The 18,660-nt window shown below is 36.9% G+C and overlaps 2 protein-coding genes across 10 annotated transcripts; both read left to right on the top strand.

The window, feature by feature from the left end:
• On the top strand, positions 1-14,166 carry LOC122653467 (DNA polymerase lambda). 9 transcript variants are annotated; one of them, XM_043847305.1, is made up of 15 exons: positions 20-127; positions 829-929; positions 1,039-1,176; positions 1,772-2,128; positions 2,402-2,495; positions 2,593-2,723; positions 4,685-4,747; positions 7,191-7,370; positions 7,462-7,515; positions 9,029-9,117; positions 10,979-11,069; positions 11,736-11,816; positions 12,585-12,652; positions 13,794-13,878; positions 13,996-14,166. In XM_043847305.1, exons 3-15 carry the CDS (start codon positions 1,063-1,065, stop codon positions 14,092-14,094), a joined length of 1,506 nt encoding a protein of 501 aa, XP_043703240.1. In that variant the 5' UTR covers positions 20-127; positions 829-929; positions 1,039-1,062; the 3' UTR covers positions 14,095-14,166. The 9 variants fall into 9 exon arrangements, with proteins under 9 accessions (XP_043703235.1, XP_043703236.1, XP_043703241.1 ...); XM_043847300.1 differs by lacking the exon at positions 829-929 and having other exon boundaries at positions 1-127; XM_043847301.1 differs by lacking the exon at positions 829-929 and having other exon boundaries at positions 1-127; positions 7,462-7,519; positions 9,033-9,117.
• Positions 14,167-15,436: 1,270 nt separating this feature from the next.
• On the top strand, positions 15,437-18,475 carry LOC122653469 (protein PLASTID REDOX INSENSITIVE 2, chloroplastic). Its single transcript, XM_043847311.1, has 3 exons — positions 15,437-15,802; positions 16,055-16,150; positions 18,205-18,475. Exons 1-3 carry the CDS (start codon positions 15,476-15,478, stop codon positions 18,400-18,402), a joined length of 621 nt encoding a protein of 206 aa, XP_043703246.1. The 5' UTR covers positions 15,437-15,475; the 3' UTR covers positions 18,403-18,475.
• Positions 18,476-18,660: the final 185 nt, after the last annotated feature.

The raw sequence follows: 18,660 nt of genomic DNA, 5'->3' as shown, positions 1-18,660 counted from the left end.
AGCATACCAATGGAGTCTGAAAGGAAGGAAGAAGAAGGAACTCTCTCGTTCTCCAGAGCAACCGGGAATGTTCGAGGGGATGGTGGTCTTCTTGGTTGAAGCTGAAGTACAGCCACGCAGATTGCAGGTACTTCACTTCTCTAACCCACCCTCTCTCTCTCTCCCTTTTATCCGTATATAATTTATTCATCTCTGCAATGAAATGCGGAACCATCCGAGATTCCCAAAGCTTATTCTTCGTGCCCTTTTTTGTTATCGCTATCTACTTGAGCTATAATTGTGTTTCTGATGCTAAACATCGAAGACCCAGAATCCAGATAGCCGTTTTGTGACACCCTTTTTCGCCTTGTCTATCAAATCCTACGTTCCACCCTGTTGATTCCCTTTTTCATTATTTTTTCCTCTAGTTTATAAATGTAATCTTTGCCTAGGATACTACCATAACCAATGACAGGTTTCTGTTCAATGAATTCCTACTTCTACGTTCTCTTTTTTTTCTTCCCCTACTTTATTTCTTAAAATTTCAGACCCGTCTTGTTGCAAAGGAAATGAAGGAAAGAGAACGGAAATCAAATCAATACTGAAGTAGAAACTTTTGTAATACATTACATGATGGGATAACTAACTCCAAAACTTTCAAACATTCTAAGTCTGATTAGTAAATTTTACTGGACTTTGCAATTAAATTCTTTTAATTTGAAAAGTAAAATGAATTTTACATCTGAAAAATATAATTACCAAATGTGTTAATAATTTTAGTTAGGTTACACAATCTTGATTACAAAATTTTTCCGTGATTTCATTTCCACTTCCTTTGCTTTCAACCAGACAGAGCCTTCATGTGCCTTCTGTGATCCTTTACTAGGAAAAGCATTGTTATTGCTGTTTTGGTTTTGCACGTTGAAAAAGAAGGAACCTTCTCATTGTAGATAGGAGTTTTCCCTAGTATTCTCAATTTCTCATGTTTGGTTTTCTTGTTTATTCTTCCCAAGAACATTTCCTTATATTTTTGCATTTTCACTTCTATTTCTCCCTCAGATATGGAAACAGAAGCTGGTGCAGATGGGAGCTACCATTGAGGATCGCCTTTCAAAGAGGGTTACTCATATTTTTGCCATGAACTCCAAAGCCCTTCTAAACCAAGTGGATAGGTATTGGTTGACGCGTTTTAGAGTGGTGAGTTCTTGTTTTTATTCTCCAATCGTTTCCTTGATTGTAAAATTATGGTTGATTCCAAAATTTGTTCAAGTGCCATTAAGTACTGTTTTTATTACATTCTAATTAATCATTTTAATTTTGTAACCCAACCATGTTTTTATGGACTACCCATTAGTTCAACTTTTCTTACTTGATTCATGATCCTCAATTTCAGCTACTTTCTGTTGCTCTTCTGCTACTCATTGTCATTGATGATTTGTATCTAATAATTTATGCCTCTGAATTGGCTCCTTCCTATTTTCAAAGCAACTGTGCTTAATCATTTAAAACCCCTTTCACTTTGTTCTGTTGTCTCTTGAATTCCACAATTTAAGTTGTATGATTATAGATTCTACCCCTCCCCTAGTTGTTCTGCATAACCTCTTTAATCTCCTTTTCTTATTCTGCTTGCTTAAATTCATCTAATGATATAGTTTTATTTGGAGGAGAATGGAGAAAATTCTATTTTTTTTCCCATTTATATAATGATACCAATATGCATATTGAGGAGTTTCATACTCCCTCAAGGAATTCATCCAAATTGTCGATGTTTAATGACCCTGCCATGTTTCAGAGTTTACTCCTTTACCAGTGGCTGGAGGAAAGCTTGAGATTAGGAGAAAAGGTGCCTGAGGATTCATACAATCTAAAACTGGAGTCTGAAGTGGGGGAGGAGGAAAAATCTTTGGAGGCAATCTCATCTGAACCAGCAAATGACAACAATTCGGGTGGTGGTAAACCTTCCCCTCGCAAAAAAATAAAAAATTCTCCCGGGGATTCAAATGTTGCAAGTCTAGTGAGTGGGGAAGATAATCGAAAAGGTCCTGGAGACGAGGCACCAACTACTACTGGAGGTTCTGATGACTCCACTCAGTATACACCAAGTCCAGAAAATTATAGTCAATATATTCCTGATACTTCAAATAAGGATGTAAGTTACCACTTGTAACTGTTTAGTTAATACTTAAAGCATTTGGTCACGTGTTACCAGATATGCTTCTTCTATCTGGGATATGTGCTGCTGAAAGTATGTCTATCAAATTCATATCCAACAAAAAACAAATTTGTATCTTTAGCATTATATTATTAAGTAGCATTACAGGAATAAGAACATTTTTCAAGCTCTTTCTAGGGCCAAGGGAGTAAAGATCTCTTTTGGCATACAAACTTACTGAAGTATTACTTCTACTTGTTTGATGATCAGATAAGTTCTTCAGAGTTATCCCTGGCCTATAGTCCACCTGATTTAAATAGGAATATCACGGAGATATTTGGAAAACTTGTCAACATATATAGAGGTATGACTGACTTGGATGGTTTACACCCTATACTTATTGTCTTTGTAGTCTGTTGTTTTTGGGTTGTGATATGAAGTGGTTGTTTTCCCTGTAACAGCCCTAGGTGATGACAGGAGGTCTTTTAGTTATTCCAAAGCTATTCCAGTGATTGAGAAGTTATCTTTCAAGATTGAAAGCGTTGATCAGGTCAAACACCTGCCCTCAATTGGGAAGTCAATGCAGGACCACGTAAGTAATTGTTATCTGGTGTAGAATCAGTGTTCGGGAATTCGCCATGGTTTGCCCTATCGAACTTCTCTGTCATAGTATGTATCTGGTTATGTCGGCAAATGCAGAATTCCAGTGCTATTTATGATAGAAATTGTGATTACTCTGTATATGTGATGTTAAGGGTACTTTACCCCCACCCCTGGCCTTCTCTTTACCATTAAGAGTTATTGTACAGTGTATCTTCTTAATTATAAGAAAAGACAACATGTTAAGTCCATGTTCTAACGAGAAACTCAGTGTATGGCAAAGTTCAGTTGGTGCAATCAAAACTTTGGTATATAAATACAGCAATTATAAAAAGAAAAAGAAAAAAAAGAAATCTAGGGTTAGGGTTATGCTTGATATATTTTAAAAAATTTGGGACCAAATGTATAGCAGTTTCCATGCACACATATATGCACTGTATATGTCTCGGAGACATATTAGAGAGACACCAAGAGATGCTAGATAAGCTTTGTTACACATGAATATGCTTATGATATGTAAAACAAGTGTTTTAGGTATTGTGCACCATAAATAAGCAATAAATAGTGATTCCAACCAATGTAGCTTATCTCTGTCATCATGCCATCTATGTGATTCCAATCTTCATTGGCAAGCACAATATCGAACCTGCTAATAAGTAATAGAAAACTATTAAGCAAAAAGATTTGAAAAAGAAACATGCTCCTCATTAAGATACTGGCTTAAAGTAACCCCTAAAGGTCCAAACCACGCAAGCAGTAAGTATAAACATACTACTAAGTATTAAGTAACATAAATTAAGTATATGCATATTAACCATATTATTACTAGACTAGTAACATATTCAACAAACCTGAAGTAGTATTTAACTTTTAACAATAAGTACTTAGCAACAAACATAATCATATATTATAGATCACAAATCATTCAAGATGATTTAAACCTGTGTCAGATTTTCAGTTTAGATGTGATACTTGGCAAAAACAAGCAAGAAAAACCAAGATTCAAGCAACAATGTTCATTTTTTTAAACATACTTCAATCTCTAGCTTTGATGAGCTTTAGTGCAATTTTTTTGCTTGTTTATTCACTCCTCCTGTATTGCTTTTGAGTGTCAATGGGATCCACTTAAATTTTGGCGAAAAAATCAGAGTAGGAAGAAGTTTTCTTTCAAAAACTGGGATTTTTTTTTGGGTGTTTTGGCAGCCTGTATATCAAGTGTATCAGTTCCTTATTGGTCTGTATCTGTTTGTCTAGGCACCGTATTGGCCAGTATCGATAACGTATTGGTCTTTATATATTCTCTAGATAAATTATTTATGCATTGATTTTGTATCATATCGATATGGCCACTATCGATACGTATCGGCCATATCGTATCGATACTTGATAGTTGATACCATGGGTAAATTATAATTTGACATATCCTTTTAAGGGGGAACTTCTTGTTTTCATTCATGTATAATACACATTTCTGATAATGTCATATTCTTTTGCATACATTTCCAATGTCCGTTACTCTGTTGTCTTATGAGCTTTCCAATTTGCTTACCAGGGTCATGTCTCAGACATTTATCTTATCCTCTGATATTTCATGTTTGCACACATCCATTTGTATCACCATGTTGTAGGGTGAACATACCAACAAGAACAAATGTACTCATTAAAATAACTGTCAAAAGAGCATCACCTTTGGTCAATAGTCCAATACACCCAAATACTCTAAAAAATCTGAAAATTATTTAAATCACTTCCCAAATGTTTTTGTTGAAAAGTCAAAGGGAACACACTATATGTTTCCCTGTACCATCCTGAAGTAATTATAATAGAACAGATTTTTATTTAAAAGAACCTTGAAAAGACTAATTAGGCACCATACTAAACTAATTATAATAGAACAGGTTTTTACTTAAAAGCATATTGAAAAGACTAATAAGGCTATTGTCTTATTTACAGATTCATGAGATAGTGACTACTGGCAAGTTGTCGAAGTTGGAGCACTTTGAGACAGATGAAAAGGTGTTGCAAAGCTTCTTGGGAAAATATAGTTTTCTGTATGCTACATTGCTACATCCAATATTCTCTTTTAACAAATGTACAATTACTTTGATTTCTCCTTCTGTTGTTTTGATATTTCTTCCCCCCTTTGTTGCTGTTTCTCTTCGCCAGTACTAGAAAAGAAGGACCATATTACATATGTATTTAGTTTGTTATCTCTATACTACAGGATAGTTCTGGTTTTTATTCTTTTAATAATTTAGTCCTAATTTTAATTCTTAAATCAGGAAACTTAAAACCATGAGCTTCATACGAGTCAAGATCATCCTATGTGAACTAATCTGCTTAAAATCCTATTCCCTGAGGATTTATGTTCATGCCTGGAAGATTTAACACATTATGTGGAACTTTTCCAGCTTTTGACTAGTTGCTAAATTATTTTCCTGATTTGTGGTTGTTTTCCTTGGGCTCATTAAAGAAAGAAAAAAAATTGAAAACTAGAACTTACATTAGAACCAAAACTGATGTTACGGGGAGCAGTGAACATGTCATTTCAAGATGAGAAAAACTCACATTCATTCCAGGGTCGTCGTTTTTGTACAATTCTATGATAAGCAAAGTGAATGGTTTCATTCTTAAGGGTGATCTCTGTCATGGTAAAGGTGAACATAAAATGGTTTCTTTTTATAATTAATATCATCCATTCATGTACCCAACTCTTTCCAACTATTCCTCGTACCATATTAGTTGGGTTAGACTGAATTAAACCTTATCCAATTGCAACATGTAAAACATAAATGAAGGTAAAAAACATAATGATTTCTATATTGGGTTGGAAGTTTCATTTACGTCTGTGTCTTACTCGTTCAGGAGTCGGGACTGTGTGCTTCTGAATTTTGGTTGCAAGCCTGAATGTTCCATAATGCTTCTCTGGTGGATTAACTAAAAATGCAGGGTGCATTCGGTCGCCTGATTGACACTTAACCCAGAAATATGTTGGGCTGACGGAGGCTTATGGCCTCTAATGAATCAGGCTATTATGTTAATGAATTGGGCTGCGGCCCACCTTATTTGGCTACAGGTCTTCGAACTATGTGGCAAATATAGGGTGTACTTTTTGTATAGCTTTTACTTGAGTTGGGCATTGAACTTAGTTTAACAATATCAAGATTGATGGTAAGTTCAAAATTTGTTATATTTCAGTTCTAAGAGACTTTTGGGCTTATCATTGATGTAGAAGTCTGAACCTTGAATGTTTATGAAGTTGGGCCTATCCTAAACCGCACATAGGGGCAGGTCTTGGCACCAAGGTTTAAATGATTGGTTCTAGAACCTGGGTCATTTAGCATTTCCAGGTCCTACTGAATTTGGTTGGTATCTGTCAGCTTTCCAAACAAAGAGTCGGCCAATCAACTCAGAGAGAGCACACTATTGATATTGGATAGGCTGTTACCATGCCACTGGTTTTTCTTTTTCTTGCAAAAACATGGCTTGGCTTGTGCAACATGTCTCAGCCTGTTGGCCAAGCTTGGGCTAAAGCCCCTTTTTTAGCCCTATTAACTAGATTAGGTGGCCAAAATTTGAAGTGTATGTAACTTGTGGGAAGTCAAACAAAGATTATGAATCACCTTTTCGTTAATTCTACACACTCTACCAAGATATTGCTAGTAGTCGTGGTTTGCAAAATTAGTTGCAAATTGACTTCAAAATTTGTAGAATATAACATATTAGAGTTGTCTCTGTTCAGTCCTGATGATCAAAGCAGGACAGGACCCTAATATGAAAAGATTAATGCCACTTTCTATTTCAAAAGATTTGCAGTTTAATTACAATGAATATTTCATTTTTTTTTTTACCAAATAGAACCTCTGATATTTTGCATCACATACTCAGAAGTGGGATAAATAACAGAATCAACTCAACCCAAGTCAACAAAGACTTAACCCTCTACATGGGATTTTTCTGACTGCGGGTGCATCCTGTTATACAATCCACTCTATATCTTGTCGGTTAACTCACATTCTTCTACCCAAGTGTTTTGTGGTCTTTCTGTCATCCTTTTGGATCATTAAAAAAAAAGGACCATTACTATGCAGGCTCTTGGGAGGGGTGAGTTTGGATCCTTCAAGTTGTGCACCATATAACTCCTTACCGGGATAGTCATTAATTTTTTTGCACATAAGTGAACCATCTTGGTGCTGCTTTTCCTTCATCATGTCATTTATTGGTCTCAAGTGCAGGTAAAATAGGGTTTATCAGATTGGCCCGTGGCATGAAACTGTTAGCTAGAGCATATAAACATGAATTATAGAAATTTATCTTGAGATTTACCATATCCTTGAAATATAATTTTCTTGTCTCTCTCTCTTTAAGCATCTTGTTGTGGCAATTGTATGCTGTGTTCAGTCTAAACCTCTCTACATGAATGAATCATCTCTATTGTGGTTTTGCCAATATTATGAAGGTGCGGACAATCTCTTTGTTTGGGGAAGTTTGGGGTGTTGGTCCAGCTACTGCTCTGAAACTCTATGAGAAAGGACATCGCTCACTAGATGATCTGAAGAATGAGGATTCCTTAACAAATGCACAGAAGTTAGGGTTGAAATATTTTGACGATATCAAGAAGAGAATTCCACGTCATGAGGTCTCTAACTGTGCTGAACCCAATAGGTCTTTGTTCAAGTTCATGAAATTCATGTGGCATTTCTAACAATTAGCTAATTTCCGTGGACTAGGTTCAAGAAATGGACTCTCTTTTACAGAAAGCTGGAGAAGATGTTTTGCCCGGGGTGAGCACTGTAATAGATTGATTTGGGTTCAGTCCTAAGAGTTTCTGGATCTGTCTTGGGAGTCTTGTAGAGATGATTTTACAACCAATTTGTGAGCTACTTGTGTTGTGTTTTACTTGCTGCACCTCATGTATATGACATACAAACATAAACGCATTGAAAATAAAGCTATTTCAATAAATAAATTTCAACTGGTGTATCAAAAATAAAAAAGAAATTTAAGGATATACTAACGCTAGATAAACTAGGCTAAGTCCTAGAAAATCCTACCAAGTTGATGCAAGATCTTTACAATATTGGGTTTGAAAGGGGTTAGTTTCTGGGAGTATTTGAACAAAACATAGGATAAAAGTTAAGATATTAGGTCTCAATTAAGAAAGCTCCAGGATTAGGGAAATTGAATAAGAAAGATATTGAACGCAAGAACACCCCCTCCCAAAAAAACCAGGAAATTCAAGATAATGGAAATAATTTGAAGACTGAGAGAACGAATAAGTAGGGGTTGGAATCAGGACCTACAGTCTTAAAGCATAAGCACCTTCAGGAAAGATAGGGGTTTGGAATGCCATCAATAGAAAACAAAGCTCAAGGCAACCTCTTGTCAGGAATTATGTACTCTGCTATTTCCATTTCCCTTACAAAGCCTCCTATTTAAAGTGAAACAAAAAATTCAAAAACAAATATCTTCATTGTAATTTAGGAATAATTTCCCCAAATCACTTTCGATTTTCCAAATCCTAGGTTTGTTAAGTAGTTAAGTGTGACTTTTCTGATGACAACTAAATCAAGCCAAATGGGAAATGTTGATCCCTGAAAAGATGTCCTTAAAGAGAGTGATGGGAATAAGATTGGAGTTCCTTCTGTTGGATTAATTAGCAAAAGTAAACCCATTTAACTTCAAATGAGACTAGAATAATCCCTGCTAGCTTAGGAGTTGAAAGTAGCCACAAATAAAATCAAAGTGACTGAATTCAACTTAGACCCAGACAAGCTAAGATTCAATAAGGAATTTCCACTGGAGCACGTGAGAGGAGATTTAGATTTCTTTCAAAGAAAGAGAAATATGCATGGACTATGGCAGCTGCTCTATATGGTGCTCTCAAGAGGTGGCTGTATTAATTGGACCAATTGTTCTCCTCGTGGGCCTCAATTGGAAACCATCGTTCTCCTTGTAGGCCTTAACTGCAAACCAAAACTCTTTTCAGTGGATCCTGTCCTTGCATTCTGCATCAGATATGGTGTATACAAGATTAATACAATGAGACATTGTTTATGTTGGCCCCAATATGTATTTATATATGTTGGCTGAGGGTTCAAAACTTGGAAACAGCCTCTCCTATGAAGCAGGGGGTAAGGCTGCGTACATTTGCCCCTCCCAGACCCTGCAGTAGTGGGAGCCTCACAACTTTTTATTTATTTATTTATATATGTGCGTATGAATGCTTTCTTGCATGTATGGTGCAACTATGTCCTTGTGTTTCCTTAATGCACGTTACTCTCATATGTTTTGTAGGTAGTTGTTGTATGTGGAGGATCATACAGACGTGGAAAGGCTACATGTGGTGATCTGGACATTGTAATTACACATCCTGACGGCAAAAGGTAAAAATCCTATAAATATCAAACCAATCTCCTGTTGCAACTATACTGTTATTTATGACAGTCCACGTTGTATAATGGATAATAGTTTAATGTTTCAGATGTAAAACAGATCTATATTCTTGGTGACTACAACTTTCTGTTTATGCAAAATGTGATCATAATGCGACTGTTTTTTTGTCAATTCAACAGTTGTCATGGACGTGGACCAGCATGACCCAGCTTGTATTCAAGCCCTTTGAATTGGACAATGCAAGGGCCCCAAGACCAGATATATAATTCATCCTTCAAGGACCCAAACCTAGGTCTTGGACCTAGAGAAATGATTGTCTTGTGCTTATAAGCATTCCTATGAGGAAAGTTCTGGCTTAGCCCCTCGGTTTGGTCTTCAATTCCATATAACTCATTAGAAGCACTTGTTAAAGACTGCTACCATGAGGGGTGTTTGTCATTGTCACCGTAAGGGGGAGTGTCCCTGTTTAGTTGCAATTGTTAGGCTATGAGCAGTTGTAGTTGTAGTTTACTTTTCTTGTAATTAGACTTATACTCTTAGTAGGTTTCCTACTAAGAGTCAATTACTTTATGTTATAAGCAGTGGGGATAGACCACGGTAGAACTCATTCTGAATCTATCTTTGTTCTATCCCACTCTCTCCTTCCTCCATCATGTTGTCCTCTCTCTCTCTCTCTCTCGGTTCTCTTCTTCTATTTGAAGAGGCAAACTCCTGAAAGAGTCCATCACCTTTGGTGTTTTTATTAATCTCTTCTGCATGTGTTGCTACACCAGAGAAAGGTTTGGATATCCCTTTCAGGCTGTGAGTATTTCCACCCCTGGTTGAACTCGGTCCAAATTTAGGACCCCATTTCCAAGGGTAGAGAATAGTGCCTCCTTGACCCTGTTGGGGTATGATGTCTTGTATTCCATTGCTTGCATTTGTGGGTAAGAGGCCGTAGGGCCTGAGGTCTTGAGGCCCGGAGGAATCAGCCCACCTTGCATGTTTTCATTATTGGGGGCCTTGACAAATTGGGTGGGGGGGGGGTCGGGGCGGCAGCCTCTAGGGGAATTTTTTTTAGGGTTATATGGGTATTTTGGTACAAGTGTACCTATATAATGTTGCTATGAATTCTAGAAAGTTCAGTCTTTGTAATCTGAGATGGGTGTGGGGACAAGCTACTGTAACCTTTATTCTCCGTTGATAGTGAAGCAGATCTCATCTCACCGTGGATGTAAGCCATGTAAATCCTTGCATTGTGTGATTGTTTGTTTGCGATTTCCATTCTTTCTACATCATTTTAGGGTTTCGTTTCTACCGACCCATTGTTGTTCCTCTTTGGGCCCGCAACATCCTTGCTTCTGTGGTGTGTTTGCGTTGTAGCCTGTAGGGCAATTGTATTTATGCATCTTTGTATTTATAAGCTGGATATTGGACAATGGCATAATGAGGAATATGGAATTATAAGCACATGTAATTGCTGGTATAGGGTTACCACTTTTTAGGGCCATCTCGTTATAGTCTATGGTATGGATACTTTGTGTGAACGTACGTGCAAGTGTGCCTGTGCATTCAAGAGCTTTGATGTTTTATGGTAAACTTTGGCTGACATTAGCCTCAACATGCGTGGATTAACCCAAAAGGACATTTTCTGTTGTGATTATATACATACTTTTGGATTTGTGGCAGTTATTTTCGGTAAGTCTGTCCAACTGACTACAGTTTCTCATTTTGGTCCTTGAATTTCATGGTGAATTTCTGTCTTTTTGATTTCTTGTTCCTCCATTATATTTGATTCCACATTGTTTATGAGGTGCCCCTTTGTTCAACATTGGAAAATTATCTCTGACACCTGCCATCTCTGTACCTCAGTCATAAAGGATTTTTAACGAAATACATGAAGCATCTGAAAGATATTGGTTTTTTAAGGGAGGATTTGATCTTTAGCACTCACAGTGAGGAGGTAATAACTTTTTATTTTTAATCAATTTTTAAAAATTGTTATTGTGCAGAACTTATGCCAATTATACACGAAATATTGTAGCACATGGTGGGAAAAGTAGGTACCTGCCTGGATGGAAAATATTAACTTTGCATGTGTTCATGGTATAGAATATAGAAATGCTTCTTAAATTTTCATCCAAATTGGGTTGTTGGAAAATAAAGTCAGCTGTGTAGTCTGATAATTGGTAATAATCTTCAAAACCTTTAAAATCATTCATAAGTAAGGGGTTGAGTCTATGTTTTCTAAAGTTTTCTGGCAATAGGATGTTTATTTTTGTCTGGTAAGTAGTTTCATCATCTGGAACATTTTGAGAGTTCCTGTCCATGGATTTTGAACCATTCGTTTGATCATGCATAAGGCCTTTCTTCTATTGAGGAGCTTCCCAATGCTGAGATTCAGGAAAGCTGGATTGCACAAATTATTTACTGTGGAAGGATTTTTTCTCAGCTTCCTTGACTGAAACTACTTTTCTTTTCACAGGGACATATTCTTACACATTCCTAATTTACTTTCTCCTTGATCCATTTAGATTTTATTCTTTTGTTTTTCATTCACCTTGCTCATGTTTTTGATTGATTCACATGGAGTTGACCTTTGGATTTTACATGGTGATTTTGCATTCAGGATCCTGATTCAGGGGTTGACACATACTTTGGTCTTTGTACATATCCTGGTCGAGAATTACGACATCGAATTGACCTCAAGGTAATTTGTAACAAAATATGTTGTAAATTTATTTATATTTGTTTCCTTTGTTGAGATTTTGTTGTATGGGGTATTTGCCTGAAAACTCACCCTTTTTTCTTGCCTTTGTGGCCTTTGTTCAGTTCCCTCTAGGAATTGGAATTTTACAAGATCATATATGGGAGTCTTCTCATGAGTTTGTGAGGTGGGCTGTGGGCATGGTAGATGGGGATTCCTCACATGCCTGAGGTGCCCTAGAGGACTTGAATGGAAATTCAGGGTTTAGATTTCAAAATGGTTAGATGAGTGTGGGCATTCAATGATATACTCGAACACAGCTGGTTTCCACGTGCAAAGTTGTGATTGCGCATGAAATAAGGAGACAGAAGAGTGCTTATGGATGATGTTTGTTATACAATAAATCTGATTTGTTTTACCCTGCAGAATTACTGGGAAATAGTAAGAGATAATTCATGAACTTAGGTTATGTATTTTAGTCCTTCACTTGTACGGGAAAACTTAGGTTCATGTACACTGATGTGAAATAGAATTTATGTTTGATTAGTGGTAACGAAAATGTGTTTCACATTCTGTTTTCATATTTTTCTCCCTTTGAAAGTTATGATGTACCTATCTGGATTATGTGATTTTTCCAGAACTTATGCATTCAAGCTGACTTGTTCGGTATCAATTTTTCAAGTTGGTCTACTACATAATTTAAATTAGATCACAAAATCATATTCTACAGTTACTGTCATATCTCACATATATAACTTTTGAATATGTCAGGTGTACCCAAAGGATATATATGCATTTGGATTAATACATTGGACAGGAAATGACGTACTCAATAGGAGGCAAGTTCATTTTTATTCTACGGTCAATCTTACTAATTGTTGCATTCCGTGGTTTTTGCCCCCTTCTCTGCTGATGAAAAACAAATATGTGAAGGGCATTGGTAGCATTATGAATATTCATGCTAGGTATGTTACACGGCTTCAGGTGCAAGTGTTCTGTGAGTAAGAAAACTTAGGATACGGGGAACCGACTGATGTTGATCTGCCTGTCTATATATATTGATATGTATATATGGGACTGTCTAGATGACACATCTATAGGTGTATTTAGAACTTGACACCTTCTTTTAATTGCCCCTTGTCTTATTCCGAAAATTTTAAGTTAGGGGGTATAAAGTATTCTAAAAAATAAATTGAAAGTGACTTGTTATTATGACATTATCAAAAGTTGTCATTTTTCATGCACATTTTTCGAGTACATATGTGAAATGAGACTATTTACCCTCATGGAAAGAAAAATTGTGTTAATACTAAGGACATAAAAAATAAGGTTACAAATTATTCGAGACCTTAGGGGGTGTCAATAAGAAAATCCCTATATTTATTTAGACTCTCTTTCTCTCCATAAATGAAAATTATGTACAATTCATTTCCAAATAAGTAAAATAAATCTAGATTCATACATTATTTTTTATGATAATCCAGATGCAGTACTTATTTGTATTCAATGCTAAAAAATTTTTGCAGAAAAAGTATGCAATTATGAATTTGCAAGGTTACATCAACAAATCCAAGTTTAATTGTTTACTAAAAAATTTACAATCTATAAAACTAAAGGAAAAAGGGCATGGGTTTGTAATAAATACAAGCCACAGGTTCTGGGCTAAACAAAGTTTGCTAGTAGTAGCCAATGGATACATGTCCTATCAGGGAAAAAAAAAATCAAAATGAAAATGTGATAAGATTCAGAGGATATGACACATATCCCATGCCATGCTTATCTTGTGTAATGTCGTTGCAATTCAGTTGGGAATGTTTGTGATGGATTTGGGTTAAAAGTTTGATGGTCGTACATTTCTGAATTGGGTTGTTTGTATCAAATTCATAGCTCAATTTTTCGCCACGTAAATATTAGTTTCCATGTTCATTGGTTTATCTGGAAGAGGAATTTGTGAACTGAAGTATGTTTTACTGAGTGCAGGTTAAGGATACTTGCAGATTCGAAAGGCTACCGGCTTGATGATACAGGGCTCTTTCTGGCCACTCAGGGTTCTGGAGGGAAACGGGTAATCAAAGTGTTCTTTGTCCCTAGGGGGTACCCAAAGTCACCGTGTTTATTCCTCTCTTTTTTTTTCCGTTTCTTCCATTATTAATGTACACAGTGTATCTCGTCTTTATTGCAGGGTGCAAGAGCTAGCACAAGTTTGAGCTTTAAAACAGAAAAAGAAGTGTTTGATTTCTTGGGATTTCCTTGGTTTGAACCTCATGAAAGGAATTTGTAAATGGACTGAGTAATATATTTTGTATGTATATTGGCGTCCTTGTAAAGCAGAAAGTTCATCTGGTTTTTGTAGCTGCAACACTGGTTTTTAGAAATCAATTTCTGTACATGTGCTTGTTATGGTTTTAGAACCCCTGGTGGACCTCCTACTGGGAAATTTATTCCCAAGCAACCGAGATGGAAAAAGGATTTCCTTTTAATGAAGCAAATCTTTTCCCATATGTTAGCATTTAAAGTGTGATGTTACTAAAATTGGCAACTCTTGCCTTCGTGGTCGAAGTCTACATTGGTTCGAGGATATTACCTTTTAAGATTGAACAAAGAGATCAATCAGCATATCTGAGTAGTGAGTACCGTTAATGCCTTAACAGCAGATGGACGACCATGGTACATGAGCATTGTGGATGGATTTCATTCAAGATGCAAAATAGCCTTGAAGGGTTTTAGTCTTTTAGATATTAGAGGGTCTTCGCCTTTACCCTATAGGATCGCCCCCCCCAAAAAATGTTAGATTCTCATATAAATCTGAAAATTCAGATGTAGTTTTACCATGTGTAAAGATAATGCGGCAATTTTGATCCTTTCGATGTCTAGGTGGATTCATCATGTGTCAAATTTCAGATTTATTTCAAATTTTTTTTTGGTAATTGGGAGCTTTACATATATAATTGATAGAGGGGGGGAGGGAATCGAACTGGGGAGGGGATAAGATACCAGCCAAGAGACTCGAGCTCGAGACCTCTTGGTGAGCATGGGCATGAAGCACACCATGGCTCACCAACTGAGCTAAGTAGTTGTTGGTATTCTTATATTAACATGCATCTTTCTCTTCCACAAAAAAAAACATGCATCTTCTCTTTGGTCTTAGATTGTTTTCATGACAAGCGAATCACCATAACAAGCTTTTGGGAGAACTGTGTCAGGAGTTTGATCGGTGGTTCAAGTCTCCTTAGTGACATCAAGTCTACATTTACCTGTTTTCCAAGAAGTGGAGCCCATGTGGATACCATATTGATCCCTTGTGGGTCTCCTCTTGCCTCCTTGTGGCGTCTTAATGGCCAATGGGCCCTTGACAACATCTGCACCCAAAAAAAAAAAAATTATTTTCATGACCCTTGGTGCGACGATCATTTTGTATGTCCTTGTGTCTCAGGGCAGGACACCGCACACACCCAGATAGCGTTGTCTTTCCCTTTGTAATTTTATAAAATCTTAGATTATTTTCAACCCATTTTCTTTGTTAACTTTAGGCTAAAATTTTACCAAAGAGAGTTGTGGCAGCCTACCATGATATGATATGCACACATGCTCCAATGGAGAATGGTGTGTCTCCTGAACTTACAATAAACGGATAAGGGCTTAAGGGAGACACAGAAAAAGGGATGGCGGGGAGTAAAGCTTTAGCTTTATCCGTTGCTCCTCTCACCCTCAGTGAATATTCACATTCCTTTCCTTCTTCTTCTTCTTCGTCACTTCTTTCCCTTTCATCCCTTTACAACTCCTCTTCTGCTTCTGGTTTCGGTGGTACTGCTCCTTTTATTTGTCGGTCCTTCACCAATGTATTTGGTCACTCTTCCTCTGTCCCTTTATTGCGTAAGAACATAGCAGCACCACCACCTTCTCTCCCATTCTCTTTTTCTTCCAAAAAGCAGATTTGCAGGGCAGCGGAGTACAAATTTCCGGATCCTATTCCCGAATTTGCCGAATCCGTGAGTCCTCCCTTCATTGTACTTGTACCCAGTCGTCTTCTTTCATCAGTTATTTCTTTGGTTCTGTTTAGTGGTTGTTCTATTAATATTTTCTTCATTGTCGTGAAAATGTTTGATAATTTGCCTGCTCATTGCTCTGTTATGGGGGTCCTGCCATCTTGTTGTTGTTAGGTTCGGAAGACTTCATGTTTTGGTCTACTTCTCTTTGTCTATTATCTCTTACTCAGTTGGGTTTTCCTTTTCTGGATTCAGGAAACAGAGAGGTTTAGAACCCATCTTCATAAGAAGCTGTCAAAGAGATCCATTTATGGAGATTCTGTACAAGAAGTTGTAGAAATCTGCACGGAGGTAGTTCCCTATAATATTTGTAGAGTTATTGTGTATATTGTCTATTGAAATGATATCCATAGAGCTGTTGCGCGAAGCTTACAAAAGATTATATCAGACTAAAGGGTCATTATGAACTTTATCGGATAATTTTGAGGTTTTGTATTTTGATGCGGTGACCATTGAAATTCATATTGCATAGGCATGCGTATAAGCGTTTACATGTGTTTATCTGCTTTTTAAAGAGGCGGCAGCCACTGCACATACATCCGTATTTAGGTATTTGGTTATCCAACTCAGCACGACAACTTCAAAATGATAGTTTCCTTTGTACCCATTAATTGACTACTTGGATGATGGTTTCATGATCCTTTTTTTCTGATGAAGATTTCTTTTGGTTGTCTGTGGGTTGGCTGACAATATTGCATAAGATAGATTAATTAGCCCCCTTCCATTCGTATAATGCTCTCTCTCTTATGTTTGATTTGTAGTAGGAACATAATGGCTTCATGATGGAAAGGAATAGTTCTGAACCTGGGGAAAACACACTGTTTAACTTGCTTAGCAACACTAGAATGTAATGGAGTAAACCTATCGTGGCGTGATGTAGAAAGCCCCATCCTGATGTTGCACCCAGCATCGTGTGATCTATGAACCAAAACCCACAAAAATGAAAATGGGACCTTTATACAGAGTTTCCAGTTGGAAGTGCATACTAAACCATTAGTTGGATGTGTGATGATTTGAAGTTGATTAATACAGTAGATGTCATAATTGTGAAAATGCTCCCATAAAGTAAAACAAGTATAAATGTGAAACTGTGGAAGGACAAATCAGCATTTCCTTAGCCTTAAAATCTTAGAAGACAGCATTAGATCTTAATTGTATTTGATATTTGCTTTTGTTGTTCTATATTTGTTAGTGGGCTCATTGTAGATATCTCTATTATTCTATTTGTTGTTGTTGATCTTTGCTCATAAAGCCATTTGTTAGTCATGAAAAAGAAAGGAGAAGAAAATCTCAATTGTGTCTCTCGGGGTGTGGATGGAGATCCGTCATAGTTGAAATGCTTTGGCGCCATGAGTTCTTAAATGCTAAGAAAGAAAGTACCCAACTGTACTGATCACCTTTTGATAGAGAGCAAAGGGAACTGGTGAGGATCCAAAATTTGCTAAACTTACATCTAATCCATTAGTCAGATGTACCCTTACTTTTGGAGGTCTAGAGTACTTGACACCTGCACAGCTACTCCATTTGCTTAAGAAGCACCTAAAGATCTCAACCCAAGGAACATTGCATAAGTTTCTTCACCTGGTGTGAATTCCATGTCTTGTTGGCATTGTTCAATATTCACTTAGTAGCTTTGTGGTTGGTGATAGGGTTTTGAACAATATATTAAGACAACCTAAGAGGTTATACTCCACCTAAAGTTTCTGAAAATGGTAATAATGCCCACAAGTTTTTACCTTTCCCATCATTGACATAGTCTTGCATTTGAGCTTGTAGAACCAAATTAGAAAAATTGAATAACCTCATTTTAGGTATCAGGATTTGAAAATGGAGAGTTGAGGAAATTCATGCTAGAAACTTCTTCAGACCCAATTATCATAAATAATTCTTGAAATATTTCTGAGGGAGAAAAAAAAAAAATAGCTCCTGGACAAGTTGGGACCAGGTTGTCCAAATCAGGGCAGAAAGATAAAATGAGTCTTACTATGAACTTACCACCATTTGGGCTCAAGAGCTTTTATGCTAATCAAATTGATTGGTTGAACATGGAGAAAGAAGGTGAGAAGAAGAAAGCTTTTTGTAGTTGGTTGGTATTTCAATGTCTTTAATACCATGATCATTGCTTAGTAAAAGGACTAAAAGTGCTATTGTATTCGTTTTGCATTTACGCCGTTTTCTTGCTTTACTGCACATTGCACTAATAACACTAAGACAAGGATATCCGAACCTTTGGACTTTTATATAGAACTGCTTGGAAACCAACCTGTGGCGACTATTTGCTTTGATTTGTTGCACATTGTTTGAATGCTAAATGTGCTATTTCTGGTGCTGCTGCTCTCTAACAGATATTCAACACTTTCTTACACACTGAATATGGAGGTCCTGGAACCCTGTTAGTCATCCCTTTCATTGACATGGCTGATACTCTGAATGAAAGGGGGCTGCCTGGGGCCCCACAAGCTGCACGCGCAGCAGTAGTATGGGCACAAGAGCATGTTGACAAGGACTGGAACGAATGGACAGGTGGGGATGCCAATCAGTAGAAAAGCTTCCTTTCAGGTCTGAGGTGTGAAGTGCCTCCAAGTTTTGATTTATAGAGAGTAACTCATAGGACCAGTAGAGGTGTGCAAATAGCGCAGTCTTTGTGATATGTTGAGGTTTTGGAGGAAACTAACATCAAGGACCATGTATTCTTTATCTTTATATTTGAAAAATGTTGTTTTTCATCTTTTTGCTTTTGTTTCTTGGATAAGTACAACAGCAACAACTAAGCCATATCCCAACTAAATGAGGTTGCCTAC

Source organism: Telopea speciosissima, chromosome 3 (genome assembly GCF_018873765.1).
Source record: "Telopea speciosissima isolate NSW1024214 ecotype Mountain lineage chromosome 3, Tspe_v1, whole genome shotgun sequence".
In the NCBI taxonomy this organism is placed as follows: Eukaryota; Viridiplantae; Streptophyta; class Magnoliopsida; order Proteales; family Proteaceae; genus Telopea; species Telopea speciosissima.
The sequence above is the reverse complement of the archived record's forward strand: the minus strand, read 5'-3'. Positions and strand labels throughout refer to the sequence as shown.

What these genes read in the sequence shown, in the direction of transcription:
- LOC122653469 (XM_043847311.1), top strand. Translation starts at nt 15,476, where the DNA reads ATGGCGGGGAGTAAAGCTTTAGCTTTATCCGTTGCTCCTCTCACCCTC. An exon ending in TTCCCGAATTTGCCGAATCC is followed by an intron (nt 15,803 to 16,054) that starts GTGAGTCCTCCC and finishes TTCTGGATTCAG; the next exon opens with GAAACAGAGAGGTTTAGAAC. An exon ending in TTGTAGAAATCTGCACGGAG is followed by an intron (nt 16,151 to 18,204) that starts GTAGTTCCCTAT and finishes GCTCTCTAACAG; the next exon opens with ATATTCAACACTTTCTTACA.
- LOC122653467 (XM_043847300.1), top strand. Translation starts at nt 68, where the DNA reads ATGTTCGAGGGGATGGTGGTCTTCTTGGTTGAAGCTGAAGTACAGCCA. An exon ending in TACAGCCACGCAGATTGCAG is followed by an intron (nt 128 to 1,038) that starts GTACTTCACTTC and finishes TTTCTCCCTCAG; the next exon opens with ATATGGAAACAGAAGCTGGT. An exon ending in ACACATCCTGACGGCAAAAG is followed by an intron (nt 9,118 to 10,978) that starts GTAAAAATCCTA and finishes TCTGTACCTCAG; the next exon opens with TCATAAAGGATTTTTAACGA.